Source organism: Erpetoichthys calabaricus, chromosome 10 (genome assembly GCF_900747795.2).
Source record: "Erpetoichthys calabaricus chromosome 10, fErpCal1.3, whole genome shotgun sequence".
NCBI classification, from domain to species: Eukaryota; Metazoa; Chordata; class Cladistia; order Polypteriformes; family Polypteridae; genus Erpetoichthys; species Erpetoichthys calabaricus.
In genome coordinates, this window is record NC_041403.2 from 139,073,078 (window position 1) to 139,088,315 (window position 15,238).

Consider the following 15,238-nt stretch of genomic DNA (forward strand, 5'->3'; position numbering starts at 1 on the left):
CAAGTTGTGTTGAACAGCATCATCAACTCAGACTGTACAAAGTGCTTGCAATTGGTAGAGTTCAGTGTGACTCTGTTTACACAAGAAAATGTGTAATTTGAAAAAATGGCCCCCAGAAGCCACAATGTTTCAAATACAAGTTTGTTTCTTATTTGGCAAAAATGGGGTGTAGCCAATTTACATACCTTTTATTGAAGGCATACCCATCAGCTACACATATTTTCTATACAGAATCAAAGCAGAATTAATTTTTGTAGGTGCTTATAAACATCTTAAGAAAAAAATAAAATGGAAATAAAATAGAACTGTGTTTAGTCTGCTTCTGTATGGTTCCTTGTGTTAGTGGAAAGAATAATAATCTCCCGTGAATATCTGCATTTTATATCAGTAAAAATATTTAGTATAGATAAATTAAAGGATTACCCAGTATTGTTCTCACAAACCACGGCTGCAAGGGATATCAGCCCACACCCTTTATTATACACATATACACAATTTAGTTCAATAGAGACAAGAGAGTCTCTTCCTCGTGAATCTTAACGGTTTCCACCCCAAGTAAGAATTTATCTTTACTCTGTACATATGACAGTTTTAGACTTTCTATTACATGTTTCTGTATGGCCATTAAAATTCTAGAAATAGCTTTAAAATGGAAATTTAGCCTGTATTATTCAGTATATATTAACTATATCGTTATATCATTCAGTATCTGTTAATTATATTGTTGAAATATTCCCCGTGTTCTTGCAGGGAAGGCCTTAGATCCAGTCTTGTGATGGTTATACAGTGTAAAATTTCCTTAAATAGTTCTGAAAATGTTTACATTTACTGCATCTTCGCTCCTGATGTGCGAGCACCACGACTAGTACGACTTAAATATACGCGGGTGCGGAAGCCGCTGCAGTCCCTGTTCCGTACTTCCCCCGGCATGCTTTACGTATTGCCACGTGACCGGACACATCTTCTGTGTGCTGCGCTCTTTTGCTCGGCTGTCCTTGACCGCTCGAATTAAAGGCAAAAATGGTGGCGTACTGGAGGCAGGCTGGTCTCAGGTAAGTGGTTGAGATAACGAGTTATTAGTTTAGAAAGTGCATACAGCATGGAGGCCAGGTATAGTCATTTTTTTATGTGTGTGACTGGCTTTGCCACCTTCATAAGTACCTCCGTCCTGCATGTCTCGTACCTCTTGCCACTTCTAGTGACAGCACTCTTGAGCAAGGCCTTCTTTCTCTCTCCCCGATTTCAGCTACATCCGATACTCGCAGATATGTGCGCAGGCCGTACGCGCAGCCCTCAAGCCTCAGATCAGAGTGGAAGCTGAACGGGCGGCTGGAGCGAACGTGAAGGTCACTAAGGGCAAGACGTCTGGTGAGTAAAGTAACAAAGAAAGTGACTGTGATCGCTAAAGTGTGCTTCATTCTTCCAAAGTAAATCAACGGTGACCAGACACCCTCTTTCATGAACATGGTCTCTTTTAGATGCCTAAAATAGGCCGGAACTTATACAAAATCTTGGTCAATTTTTTTTTTTTTTCTCATTACATGGACCGGTTGTTTTTACAATTACTAAAAATTCGTTTCATGTAATGTATGATTCTTTGAACTTAAACGCACCGTAACTTCATTCATAAGTAGTTAGAAAGCGCTAAGAGATTTGTTTAAAGGAGAGCACAGTTTGACAGTTCCTAGAAGGATTGGGCAAAGTCGCATTATGTTTGAAAAATCATAACCAAAGTACAAAAGATGCACTAAAGAAAGCGTCGATTTAAATATGAATTGAAAAATAAATATATCTGTTGTCAATCTAGCGACAATGAATGGGAAGTCGAAAGGTTCTTGTACAGCCGCCACATAGTTGCCCTTAGCAAATAAAGGCACAGACTGCTTTGCACATGTCCATTAAACAACACATGGAACTGGCTTTAACGAAAGGAGCACATCATCAGGCTGCCTAGTGTGAGCCTGAAAAACCGAGGAAACTAACTGCAGCTGAGGGTGATCGTGACAGATCAGTGAAATGTATAACTTAGACTGACATCACAACTGATAGCTTTTTAGCATCTGATGCATCATAATCTAGGAGAAATCCTAAGACTTTTTTGGTTTGTTAAAAGGAGAAAACAAACTCGGATAAAAATATCGTTCTGAGGGCTTTGTTTTTTCAATTATGTAAAAGTATTGACACTGTAACTTTTGGAAAGATAATATATAGTCACCCCATGGTAAGCACAGTGTCCAAAACTGGCTTGGGCATGAGAATAACTTCTTGCCAATGAGACAGTGTATACAAAGACTGAATATCCCAGTTCAGTTAGTAGACACACTTTCTAGTTTAGCAGTCAGAGCAAGGTAGGACTGGCCATCCAAGGGTATCATGTACTCATGACACTGGCTAATGCGGTCAACGATAGATAGATAGATACTTTATTAATCCCAATGGAAAATTCACATTCTTCAGCAGCAGCATACTGATACAATAAATAATATTAAATTAAAGGATGATAGTAATGCAGGTGAAAAACAGACAATAACTATGTATAATGTTAACGTTTACCCCCCCGGGTGGAATTAAAGAGTCGCATAGTTTGGGGGAGGAACGATCTCCTCAATCTGTCAGTGGAGCAGGACAGTGACAGCAGTCTGTCGCTGAAGCTGCTCTTCTGTCTGGAGATGATACTATTAAGTGGATGCAGTGGATTCTCCATAATTGATAGGAGCCTGCTGAGCGCCCGTCGCTCTGCCACAGATGTTAAACTGTCCAGCTCCATGCCAACAATAGAGCCTGCCTTCCTCACCAGTTTGTCCAGGCATGAGGCGTCCTACTTTTTTTTTACTGCCTCCCCAGCACACCACTGCGTAGAAAAGGGCGCTCGCCACAACCGTCTGATAGAACATCTGCAGCATCTTATTGCAGATGTTGAAGGACGCCAGCCTTCTAAGGTAGTATAACCGGCTCTGTCCTTTCTTGCACAGCGCATCCGTATTGGCAGTCCAGTCTAATTTATCATCCAGCTGCACTCCCAGATATTTATAGGTCTGCACCATCTGCACACAGTCACCTTTGATGATCACTGGGTCTATGAGGGGTCTGGGCCTCCTAAAATCCACCACCAGCTCCTTGGTTTTGCTGGTGTTCAGGTGTAGGTGGTTTGAGTCGCACCATTTAACAAAGTCATTGATTAGGTCCCTATACTCCTCCTCCAGCCCATTCCTGATGCAGCCCACGATAGCAGTGTCATCAGTGAACTTTTGCACATGGCAGGACTCCAAGTTGTATTTGAAGTCCAATGTATACAGGCTGAACAGGACCGGAGAAAGTACAATCCCCTGTGGCGCTCCTGTGTTGCTGACCACAATGTCAGACGTGCAGTTCCCAAGACGCACATACTGAGGTCTAGATAGAGTTGATGTTAGATTTGCACCACTATGTACCAGCTGGTGAGATTGTTACAAATTTTGGCTTTCTTCTTATATTTAGTTTTTTGTTTAAATATAGGGTATTTATTGGGTGAAACAAACTCATCCATCCTCTTCCGCTTATCCGAGGTCGGGTCGCGGGGGCAGCAGCTTGAGCAGAGATACCCAGACTTCCCTCTCCCCGGCCACTTCTTCTAGCTCTTCCGGGAGAATCCCGAGACGTTCCCAGGCCAGTCGAGAGACATAGTCCCTCCAGCGTGTCCTGGGTCTTCCCCGGGGCCTCCTCCCGGTTAGACGTGCCCGGAACACCTCACCAGGGAGGCGTCCAGGAGGCATCCTGATCAGATGCCCGAGCCACCTCATCTGACTCCTCTCGATGCGGAGGAGCAGCGGCTCTACTCTGAGCCCCTCCCAGATCACTGAGCTTCTCACCCTATCTTTAAGGGAGAGCCCAGACACCCTGCGGAGGAAACTCATTTCAGCCGCTTGTATTCGCGATCTCGTTCTTTCGGTCACTACCCATAGCTCATGACCATAGGTGAGGGTAGGAACATAGATCGACTGGTAAATTGAGAGCTTTGCCTTACGGCTCAGCTCCTTTTTCACCACGACAGACCGATGCAGAGCCCGCATCACTGCGGAGGCCACACCGATCCGCCTGTCGATCTCATGCCGAGATACTTGAAACAAACTCATTTTATTTTATTTAAATGGAGTTTACAACTTTTCATTTTTTTTTTCTTTATGGATTATTAATCATATGGCATAGCACAACTGATTGTATTACATAATATTTTTGGAAATCAATGCACTTATTCACATAACTTGTAGATCCGCAAAGCATAAAAGCTTCTGAGGTGTTGGCAGAAAAATTAGCATTTTTGAGATGAACATATCAACCAGTATTTTCACGTTCCCAATTTATTTATTTTAAAGTAAAATGAAAATGCATTTGAGCTATTTTGATAAGACCGCACACTTAAAAAAAATTCTTTTTTTAAGTAATGATATCTAATATGGATTTGATGACCCACACTCCCAGTGCTTCTCATATCTTGATTAATCAGATGTATACTCTGTACAATACATAGTACTTCTGATACAATATTTGTAGGTTGGTTTATTATTATTTTTTTTTTATCCTGGGTCTAATATTACTTCACTGGAGCTCCTTACTCTTGAACATGCTACTTTCAATTGCCCATTAGTAAAACATTCTGAAGTAAATCAGTTATTGCTTTTCCCAGCGACTGACCTTGGCTTTTGTTGATGGTCATTGGGAAAAGCACCTTTCTTTGAAGTTACATTTTTTTAATTCAGAGATGAAATTAATAGGAATAAGGGAAATTTTGGGCATAAATATAATTTCTCCTGTTGTCAAATCTGGTATAATGATAGCTTAAATTGGATATGAATGTCATTCTTTCATCTGTAGTCTTGTACATTTGCAAAGTTTTCGAGAGTTTAGATGAAGACAACATACAGTGAATCGTGGTTTCCTTTAGCTTGTTACATACAGCATTGATTACAAGCTTCCTATTTGTGTGGCCTTTGAAATGAGTTTAATGGTAAGAGCATTTTACAGAAAAGAACAGGTGAAAATAAATATTGTACATTATGTTCAGTGTCTATTTCCTTCATATTTTGTACATGAGGGGGACCCCTTTGATGAGCTGCAACAAGCATTTAAACTGACCAAGGCATGCTGTCACTCCTAGTATCTGTTGTATCCACTGTTTCTGCTTTGCAAACCTAAGCATAGCAGCACATCATAGTCTGACTGCGAAGGGAATACCCCAGTTCTCCACAATATTATATGTACTTCACCAAAAGGGGCCTCTGTCTCCTACCCAATTTTTTGAAGTATATGACCTCTGTATAAGTAAGATCCATTCGATCAACAATCCAATGAGAACAACCATAAAACCCCCATCAAGTTTGTTTGTATACCACATCTCAAGGAGTAAGAGAAAGCCAACAGATTAGGGAGTACTGTGTGTATCCAAGGGAACACAACTTGCTAAGCATGTCGTCTTTGAGCTTTGCAGAAGTTTTATTCTTCTATTTCATCCTCCATTGGCTTAAAGCAGCAGCCCCATTGCTGTGTACAATTCTTTCACAGCCCTTGGCAGAAAAAGTGTGCTTGTGTGTATCTAATCTTTAAAAATAAAGCATGCTTATATGTATATCTTTGTGTATGTATCTAAGAGTATTGATATTTATGTAATATACATGTATGTTTTAGACAGATAAACGGAAGTCTTATTTGTTTCCAAGGAGAGGATTTGGCTTTCTACTGAAGCTCAATTAATAAATATTTATATGACAAGCAAAGCTCTTTCAAATATACACCAGAATGACTAAAAAGAAAAATCTTCTGAGTTAGTAGTTCCAGCTGCAGTAATGAATTATGCAGGTGTTGTGCTTTTGGTATAAAGGACCCCCAGTAGTGTTTCTTGACCTCTAGGGTGTCCAGATTGTGTCTTATAAGTGAGCCTGCATTTTTAGTTAGCTTGTTAATTCAGTGGGACTTTCATATGTGAAGGATGTCCCTACCCGCATTAAACGAATGCAGTGTCCCAAGAAGAAGGTAGATAATGTCTGCGTGGGTTTCCTCCCACAGTCCACAGACATGCAGGTTTGGTGGATTTGCAAAGCTAAATTGGCACATGCATTTCCATCTGTACATGCTTCAATGGGCTGCTGCCCCATCCAAGTAGAGCCGGACGATTTTAATTTTGTTTCTTTTCGATTTTAAATTATTTAATTTGAATTAATGAGTTAAAGTAATTGACAAACATGAAAATCATGTTTTTTTTTATATAAATTACATGGTACAGGTAAACAGTCAAACAAACACCTTAATTTGATCAACTGATCACAAGTGTAAAGTCAAACTATATTAATGCAAAGAACAGGACAAGTGCAGTTTCCCTTACAAATGAGCTAATTCCAAAGAAAGGCCCTTAACCTTTTCACTTGTCTCTTACTGGCTTCCATATGAAGGATCAGGTGTGAGACTAAAGTAAATTGCAAAGTTTGCAAAAATGTTCCCTTTTGTATATCTAGTTAGACATTTTTTTTTTCCTCCCGTATCGCCCAGCCCTATGACCAGGGATTGTTCCTGCCTTGCGCCCAGTGCTTGCTGAGATGGGCTCCAGCTTCCCCACACTCCTACTCAGGATAAAGCAGGTTTAGAGGATGGATAGATGGACATGTAGATAAAAGGCAACACCATATTACCATTTTTGGTTCTTTGTTCATTTGTTTGTTGACCAAGGTAATAAAGCAAGCAGTCTTCAAGTGTGAAAGGTTGACCCCCGAAATAAATGGATAATTAAGGTCTTTTTTTTTTTTTCTTTTTTTTTTTTTTTAAGACTTCTTACAGACCATCCTTCCAGTGTACATTGGGTTAACCTTAGCCCTTTCCATCAGAGTGAAGTTCATGAGCACACAGATTCTAATACTCATTTTTAAAAATCCCAGATAAAAATATTTTTTGCTGTCAGTCTGAAAATTCATTATTCATCCAAAATTTCAAAATATCTCTATAAAATAATTAAGATTTTTAGGCATTTCTTACAACTGCAAAGTTCAGTGTTTGACTCTACAGACAGAATTGCTTGCAGTGGGAGAAAAATAAAATACATGATAGAGTAACAGGTTTGAAAGCACCACTCACTATAAATACTAAAATACACCGATGTAATCCTTGAGTTCAAAACAGTGGCATTTCAGGTCAAAAATTAAAGATCTTGGAGGCATACTGCTATTAGCTAATCCTTCATTTCAGTTTAAAAACATGTTATTAACGGTCACATGTGACCATGATAAATGATTTTTCAGGAGAATGTCATGACACCTGAGAAGAAGCTGAAGCTCTGGTAGATAGACAAGTTTATCACCACCAGAATAGTGTGTGGGACATGGGTCTGCAATTTGGAATGGTCAAGCCAAAGGGATGAACTGAACAGGCAGCATCTTGATGGTGTTCATGTTTATACACCCACAAATGTAGCTAAGCTGAAACATTTCTGTGTAGATTAATTGGCCAAAATTCCTTTATTCTTAAAAATTCTATTAACTTATTTAGCTCCCCTTTATCCAAGGTGACTTATAGCATTTGAGATACAATTAGTTACATTTCTTTTTGTTCTTGCAGTTGGTGTACAGGTAAGTGAGTGGATTGCTCATTGGCACACAGTGTCAGTAGTGGGATTTGCTCCTACAACCGTAGGGTTTAAGTCTAAAAAAGCCTTAACCACTGCCATAGCTCTCATTGCTATTTAAAGAGCTTCTGTAAAAAGCCAAATATTTCTTTGGGGACAAATTAAAGTTTGTTCTTTCTTTCTGCCTGCCTGTCCGTGTTATAACGGAGACTAAAGAAATATTCTGGCATTATAACTTTTCATTATTAAGTAAATCGATGAAGGTGTCAGCATTTTGTGCTACACATGTCTTATCTGATACCAGGTTTTGATTGAAGATGTGATTAACATTCAGTGTGAAAAGTAAAGTAACACAAAAAAAATTAAAAATACTAAGGGAAGCATAATTTCTATTCCAGAAGTGCAACTGTAAAATCTTGCAACAAACTGGTTATTTACACTATAAAGCTTCTGTTTAAGAATATCATTGGAATAATGCAAGAGGCATTTTTGTTTTAATGTCAGGCTTTCCTGGTGTGTTGAATAAGTTTTCTTTACTTCTTAATCTTGAGTGTGTTGCCCAATAGAGAACTTCGGTTTCTAGTCCAGTACAATAACATAATGTTGGTTTTCTTTCATTGTTAATATTTACATTAGAAATTGTCAAATGTAACGTCTTTTTTTTTTTTTTTTCCCCCCCTCAGGCTGAGCCCAGAACTATTTGGTTCCCTTTTGGATGATATTTTCCTTATTCCACTTCTGTTCTCATACCAGTCCACTGTAACTGTATTAATGTAATTACATTAAAAATTCCAAACCCCTAAGCAGTTGTATTTGCTGTTATTTCAGAGTTGTGACAGAATGCTGTGCTTACAGTAATGTCTAGTATTTAATGAAGAGAATAAGGTTAACATACAAGTCTGTGTCCCTGCTTCTAGCTATCTGTTCATTTGACACTCGTATTAAGAGTCAAAAATTTCAAGCTGCAATTGACAAGACTGAAATAATGGCCCAGGTTATTCAAATCCACAAAGGCAAATGCAGTGCAATGCAAACTGGTGACTGGTCTCTTATTTTGAATAACAAAGTCAAAATATGCATATCATCTCCCCCTGAGATTTTAGTTTGCAAACCGACTTTGTCCTAAAATCAAACAACACTTTGTCATTTTTCCAACACTGTTTTTATTGACCCAGACTAGTAGTTACATTTTTAGCATGTATAGCACCTTGAGGAATAGCATATAAGATGGTAGGTTGGTGTATAAAAGGCAGTCTTAGTCGTCTTCATGTGAGGCTCACTGCAGCTCTTATTGTAAATTGGCAGGGCATTGAGGCCAAGCATATATGAAAAGCCAATGCTTGTGTATTTACAAACCTTATATACCAGACCTTTTCTATGAAGTTTAGAGTGGCTGTTTACTTGTACAGGTAAGTGCCAGCCAATTCTGTATCTGTGTAGATATTTGGGTGGTCCAGTACCTTTTTTAAAGTTTTTTTGTTGTTTTTCTTGATTTCAGTGAATTTCTACTGACATAATGTAAGTGAGCCATTTCAAGTTTATTTGCTGCTGGTTGCCACTTTTTTGACTTGTGTTCAGTGCTTTCCCAGTCAGTCCTTTAAATGAATCGGCAGTAAGGAAGCCAAAACCTAACACACGAATGTCCGCACGACTGCAGGTAGGGAAAAATATTTGAAGCTGCTGAGATGTGCAAAGATGATTTTTTTTTTTTTCCCTGATGCATAAGCAGTCCAATGACAATAGAAGTCTGGTTTCCAGGAATTTGTAGTAGAAAATGGACTTGAGATCGCTCAGTTTTATTGTTCATTAAAATATTATATGGAAATCTAAATCACTGCATATCTTTTTAAATAAAAAACAAAACTTAAAGGTGAGACACCTATGCTAAGGAGGTTTGAGGCCCAGGCAGCCTGTAGCGACATATCTACTGCTACGACTGGACCTCTGTCTCCGCTGCCACGGTCTCTTCTTCTTCCTCCTCCTCCTCCCCCCACTCCAGGTCAGCAGTGGCATCCTGGTACTGCTGGTACTCCGACACAAGGTCGTTGGTGTTGCATTCAGCCTCAGAAAACTCGAGCTCGTCCATACCTTCACCGGTATACCAGTGTAGAAAGGCCTTTCTCCTGAACATGGCTGAAAACTGTTCAGAGATCCTGCGGAACAGCTCTTGGATAGCTGTATTGTTTCCAATGAAAGTGGACGCCATCCTTAGTCCCCTAGGGGGGATGTCACACACAGCTACTTTGACGTTATGGGGAATCCACTCCACGAAGTAACTGCTGTTTTTCTGTTGGATAGCTAGCATCTGCTCATCTACTTCCTTGGTGGACATTTGTCCTCTGAAGACCCCAGCCACTGTGAGATAGCGGCCATGGCGTGGATCACAGGCTGTCATCATGTTACGGGCGTCAAACATTTGTTGAGTGAGCTCAGGCACAGTCAAAGCACAGTACTGCTGGCTCCCCCGAGCAGTCAGAGGTGCAAATCCTGGCATGAAGAAATGCAAACGGGGAAAAGGTACCATGTTGACCGCCAGCTTACGCAGATCCGCATTGAGCTGACCAGGGAAGCGCAGAGATGTAGTGACACCACTCATGGTCAAGGAGACGAGGTGGTTGAGGTCTCCATAGGTAGGGGTACTTAGCTTGAGAGTGCGGAAGCAGATGTCATAGAGTGCCTCATTATCGATGCAGTAGGTCTCATCTGTGTTCTCTATGAGCTGGTGAATAGACAGGATGGCGTTGTAGGGCTCCACCACTGTGTCAGATACTTTAGGCGATGGCATCACACTAAAGCTGTTCATGATGCGGTCTGGATATTCCTCACGGATCTTGTTGATGAGCAGCGTGCCCATGCCTGAACCGGTGCCCCCCCCTAGGGAATGGACCAGCTGGAAGCCCTGCAGGCAGTCACAACTTTCACACTCATTGCGTAGGACATCCATGACGCTTTCGACCAGCTCTGCTCCCTCAGTGTAGTGGCCTTTAGCCCAGTTATTGCCTGCTCCAGAGTTACCTGTGTGAGGAAAAGGTATGAGCAACCAGCACTGGTAGAGAAGCAGTTGTTCTGAAGAGCACATTTATACCAACTCGCTATTAAGAAAGCTTTCACAATCCCCAGAGACACTTATGGTCATCCACCTCCTGTTTCAAGCCTCCCACAATAAAGTGCAATAATTAAACTTAAAAATGGAAGAAAAAGCCATGGGAATTCCTGAGCAAACAGTCCTACTGCTCATAGTTGTGGAACGTCACTGTATTTTGCTGTATATTCCTTTGTACCTGGAAGATCAAGTGTGCATCATGCAGGTCCTCTTAACCAGGTCACTGTATCTGCAATGTTTAAAACCAGTATAAAGCATGCCATGAAGATCTTATGACAGTACAGATGCATATATGTGACATACAGTACATCCGGAAAGTATTCACAGTGCATCACTTTTTCCACATTTTCTTATGTTACAGCCTTATTCCAAAATGGATTAAATTCGTTTTTTACTCAGAATTCTACACACAACACCCCATAATGACAACGTGAGAAAAGTTTACTTGAGATTTTTGCAAATTTATTAAAAATAAAAAAATTGAGAAAGCACATGTACATAAGTATTCACAGCCTTTGCCATGAAGCTCAAAATTGAGCTCAGGTGCATCCTGTTTCCCCTGATAATCCTTGAGATGTTTCTGCAGCTTAATTGGAGTCCACCTGTGGGAAATTCAGTTGATTGGACATGATTTGGAAAGGCACACACCTGTCTATATAAGGTCCCACAGTTGACAGTTCATGTCAGAGCACAAACCAAGCATGAAGTCAAAGGAATTGTCTGTAGACCTCCGAGACAGGATTGTCTCGAGGCACATATCTGGGGATGGTTACAGAAAAATTTCTGCTGCTTTGAAGGTCCCAATGAGCACAGTGGCCTCCATCATCCGTAAGTGGAAGAAGTTCGAAACCACCAGGACTCTTCCTAGAGCTGGCCGGCCATCTAAACTGAGCAATCGGGGGAGAAGGGCCTTAGTCAGGGAGGTGACCAAGAACCCGATGGTCACTCTGTCAGAGCTCCAGAGGTCCTCTGTGGAGAGAGGAGAACCTTCCAGAAGGACAACCATCTCTACAGCAATCTATCAATCAGGCCTGTATGGTAGTGGCCAGACGGAAGCCACTCCTTAGTAAAAGGCACACATGGAGTTTGCCAAAAGGCACCTGAAGGACTCTCAGACCATCCATCCATCCATCCATTTTCCAGCCCGCTGAATCCGAACACAGGGTCACGGGGGTCTTGCTGGAGCCAATCCCAGCCAACACAGGGCACAAGGCAGGGAACCAATCCCGGGCAGGGTGCCAACCCACCGCAGGACACACACAAACACACCAAGCACACACTAGGGCCAATTTAGAATCACCAATCCACCTAACCTGCATGTCTTTGGACTGTGGGAGGAAACCGGAGCGCCCGGAGGAAACCCACGCAGACACGAGGAGAACATGCAAACTCCACGCAGGGTGGACCCGGGAAGCGAACCCGGGTCTCCTAACTGCGAGGCAACTCTCAGACCATGAGAAAGAAAATTCTCTGGTCTGATGAGACAAAGACTGAACTCTTTGGTGTGAATGCCAGGCGTCACGTTTGGAGGAAACCAGGCACCGCTCATCACCAGGCCAATACCATCCCTACATTGAAGCATGGTGGTGGCAGCATCATGCTGTGGGGATGTTTTTCAGCGGCAGGGACTGGGAGACTAGTCAGGATCAAGGGAAAGATGACTGCAGCAATGCACAGAGACATCCTGGATGAAAACCTGCTCCAGAGCGCTCTTGACCTCAGACTGGGGTGACGGTTCATCTTTCAGCAGGACAACGACCCTAAGCATACAGCCAAGATATCAAAGGAGTGGCTTCAGGACAACTCTGTGAATGTCCTTGAGTGGCCCAGCCAGAGCCCAGACTTGAATCCTATTGAACATCTCTGGAGAGATCTTAAAATGGCTGTACACCGACGCTTCCCATCCAACCTGATGGAGCTGGAGAGGTGCTGCAAAGAGGAATGGGCGAAACTGGTCAAGGATAGGTGTGCCAAGCTTGTGGCATCATATTCAACAAGACTTGAGGCTGGAATTGCTGCCAAAGGTGCATCGACAAAGTATTGAGCAAAGACTGTGAATACTTATGTACATGTGATTTCTCAGTTCTTTTATTTTTTAATAAATTTGCAAAAACCTCAAGTAAACTTTTTTCACGTTGTTATTATGGGGTGTTGTGTGTAGAATTCTGAGGAAAAAAATGAATTTAATCCATTTTGGAATAAGGCTGTAACATAACAAAATGTGGAAAAAGTGATGCGCTGTGAATACTTTCCAGATGCACTGTATATGTCCTTCCCTACAGCCTCCACTGTTATGTGCATACACAAAAATATCAACATGTATGCTGAGTGACAGCAGCTTGCACATACAGTACATCCTCCCCTACAGCTCCCACCGCCGTGTGCACATGCATACTCACCATGGATGAAGTTATCCGGGCGGAAAAGTTGCCCTATTTTGCTGCTGCGGATGCTGTCCATGGTTCCAGGCTCGAGGTCCACCAGTAGAGACCGGGGCACATATCTGCCATCTGAAGGAGGAAGTAAATTACTCCATCAAACTTTGTTTCATATACAGTAGTGCCTTACTAGGCAGGGGCACACCATTTAAAGACCCTTTACATGTACAGTACCGTAGTTGGTGTGTGGACAATGAGGGTTCAGTTAGCATTCTTGAGGTTTTTGGTCCATATTGACTACAACAAAGGGCACAATAGCTTTGTAACCAGTTCATCTTGAGGCTGTTACGGCGTGGGTCACTTTGGAATGACCAAAAATGTGCCAGCATGGAATGAAGAGGGGAGAAGCTGTGATGACCTTATTTTAAAAAAAGGACACTATCAGCTGAAATAATGGATGGATGAAGTGGACTTCAGTTATGAAAATGGCTGCTTGAAGAAAGACAGGGGGTGTCAGTTAGAAAATGACCAATAAAGCTGTAGGGGTTTCACTAATGGACCACTCAGGCAAACATCAGGTAAGAAGTTGCCAAGAGCATTGAGGGGTTATTGATGGATACTCAAGATAAATATGACCTCCCATTCTCAAACCGGTTTATCAAATTCAGGGTCATTTGGCACAAGTTTGGAACCAACCCTGGGCAAAGCCCACCTTAGCACAGAGCCAGTCTTACAGTCGCAGAGGGGCCAAATCAGAGACTGCAGTTCACCTAACCCGCAAGTCCTTGAGGATGTATAAGCAGGATAAGAATGGTGAGCAGCTTTGGAGCTCGATGGTCACATTTGTCCACAAGTCTGTCCTTTTAGTGTCTGACCTGGCTGCTTTGACACAATATTCCCCTCGGAGAGACCCCCAATCATTTGTAAGCATCTATGGAGACTTCCTCAGGGGTCCCACGTAGCTGCCAAAGTCTCTTACCATGTGCTTCATTGAAGTAGACGTTTACTCTGTCCAGCTGCAGCGTGCTGTTCCCCTGGTAGGCTCCCGTGTTGCTGATGCCATGCTCATCGCTGATCACCTCCCAGAACTCACAAGCAGAGCAGAAAGAAGAAAAGGAGAATTTGAGACACACATACAAAGACACACGCTGTCAGTCAGGCAGGGCAAGCCTGCGAGGGAGGCCTTATCTCAGCCCCCAGAAGTGTAATCTCTCTACTCCATGCAGGAGGCTGACTGGTGGCACTCCCTGCGGTCAAGGCACACACACACACACACTCACAAACTCACCCATCTTTAAAGGGGCATCCCTTTCACTGCTCAGCCGGTTGCATTCAAATAACATTCAAAAAAGCTCCTCATGGAGATTTGCATGGGTGGCACAGCTGTGTGTGCCTGGCATCATGCAGGCTCGTCCAGTGCTGCCTGCGAGCCAGAGGTGTCCAACCTGAGCTGGGAGTGGACTGCAGTTCACTCTGGCTCTTGTTCTCTCAAAACGTAAGCCAGCCCTGAAGGGGGCCATGATGGTGGGCTTGCCCCACAGACCCCAACATTAGCCGATGACCTACCTTTGATCCAATTTGATTGCCGCACTGGCCGACCTGCAGGTGCACAATTTCCCTCATGTCGTGGCTCAGCACAGGGTGATGATGTGACTTGGGGGCCGGGAGCAGGCAGGGCTTTTATATGGGCAGTGATGTCACCGCAGGGTGCCGCCCTCGGTTGCCTTCCTGCCTCGGGATGGGGGATGGGACAGTGCAGCCAGATGTCTGGCCCTTTACTGGTCCACCCAGGTGTCATCTGGCAGAAGGCACTTTTACCTGTTCACTTGATCTGGCAAATGCGTTTATTTCCACTGTCACTAAAGAAACAAACGGTTAGGCAGGAGGGTGAGCAGAGCAGGGAGGGAGCAGATATTCAGGGGTCTGTCCATTTTCACAACGGCCAAAAGCCAGTGTGAGGCTCCTCTGCTTCAGCTTTCCTCTTTCACATCTACCTTATCTTTCTTCTGCATTCCTCCTCCCTTACAACGATTCTTCCTCATTAACTCCTCTTCTGCCCCTGGCATCCTCCCCTAAACTTCTCTCTTCCTCCACGTCATCCTGTGACAGATGTGGCCCAAGGTTTGGGTACCCTTCCACTAAATTTAAAAAGAATCACACTTTTACATGAAA

The 15,238-nt window shown here is 42.6% G+C and overlaps 2 protein-coding genes across 2 annotated transcripts; one reads left to right on the plus strand and one right to left on the minus strand.

The window, feature by feature from the left end:
* Positions 1–912: 912 nt before the first annotated feature.
* On the plus strand, positions 913–8,388 carry atp5f1e (ATP synthase F1 subunit epsilon). The gene is made up of 3 exons (XM_028811943.2): positions 913–1,052; positions 1,247–1,368; positions 8,269–8,388. Exons 1-3 carry the CDS (start codon positions 1,021–1,023, stop codon positions 8,271–8,273), a joined length of 159 nt encoding a protein of 52 aa, XP_028667776.1. The 5' UTR covers positions 913–1,020; the 3' UTR covers positions 8,274–8,388.
* Positions 8,389–9,430: 1,042 nt separating this feature from the next.
* Positions 9,431–14,738, minus strand: tubb1 (tubulin, beta 1 class VI). The gene is made up of 4 exons (XM_028811944.2): positions 14,633–14,738; positions 14,046–14,154; positions 13,088–13,198; positions 9,431–10,600 (listed from the first exon to the last, which is right to left on the minus strand). Exons 1-4 carry the CDS (start codon positions 14,687–14,689, stop codon positions 9,516–9,518), a joined length of 1,362 nt encoding a protein of 453 aa, XP_028667777.1. The 5' UTR covers positions 14,690–14,738; the 3' UTR covers positions 9,431–9,515.
* Positions 14,739–15,238: the final 500 nt, after the last annotated feature.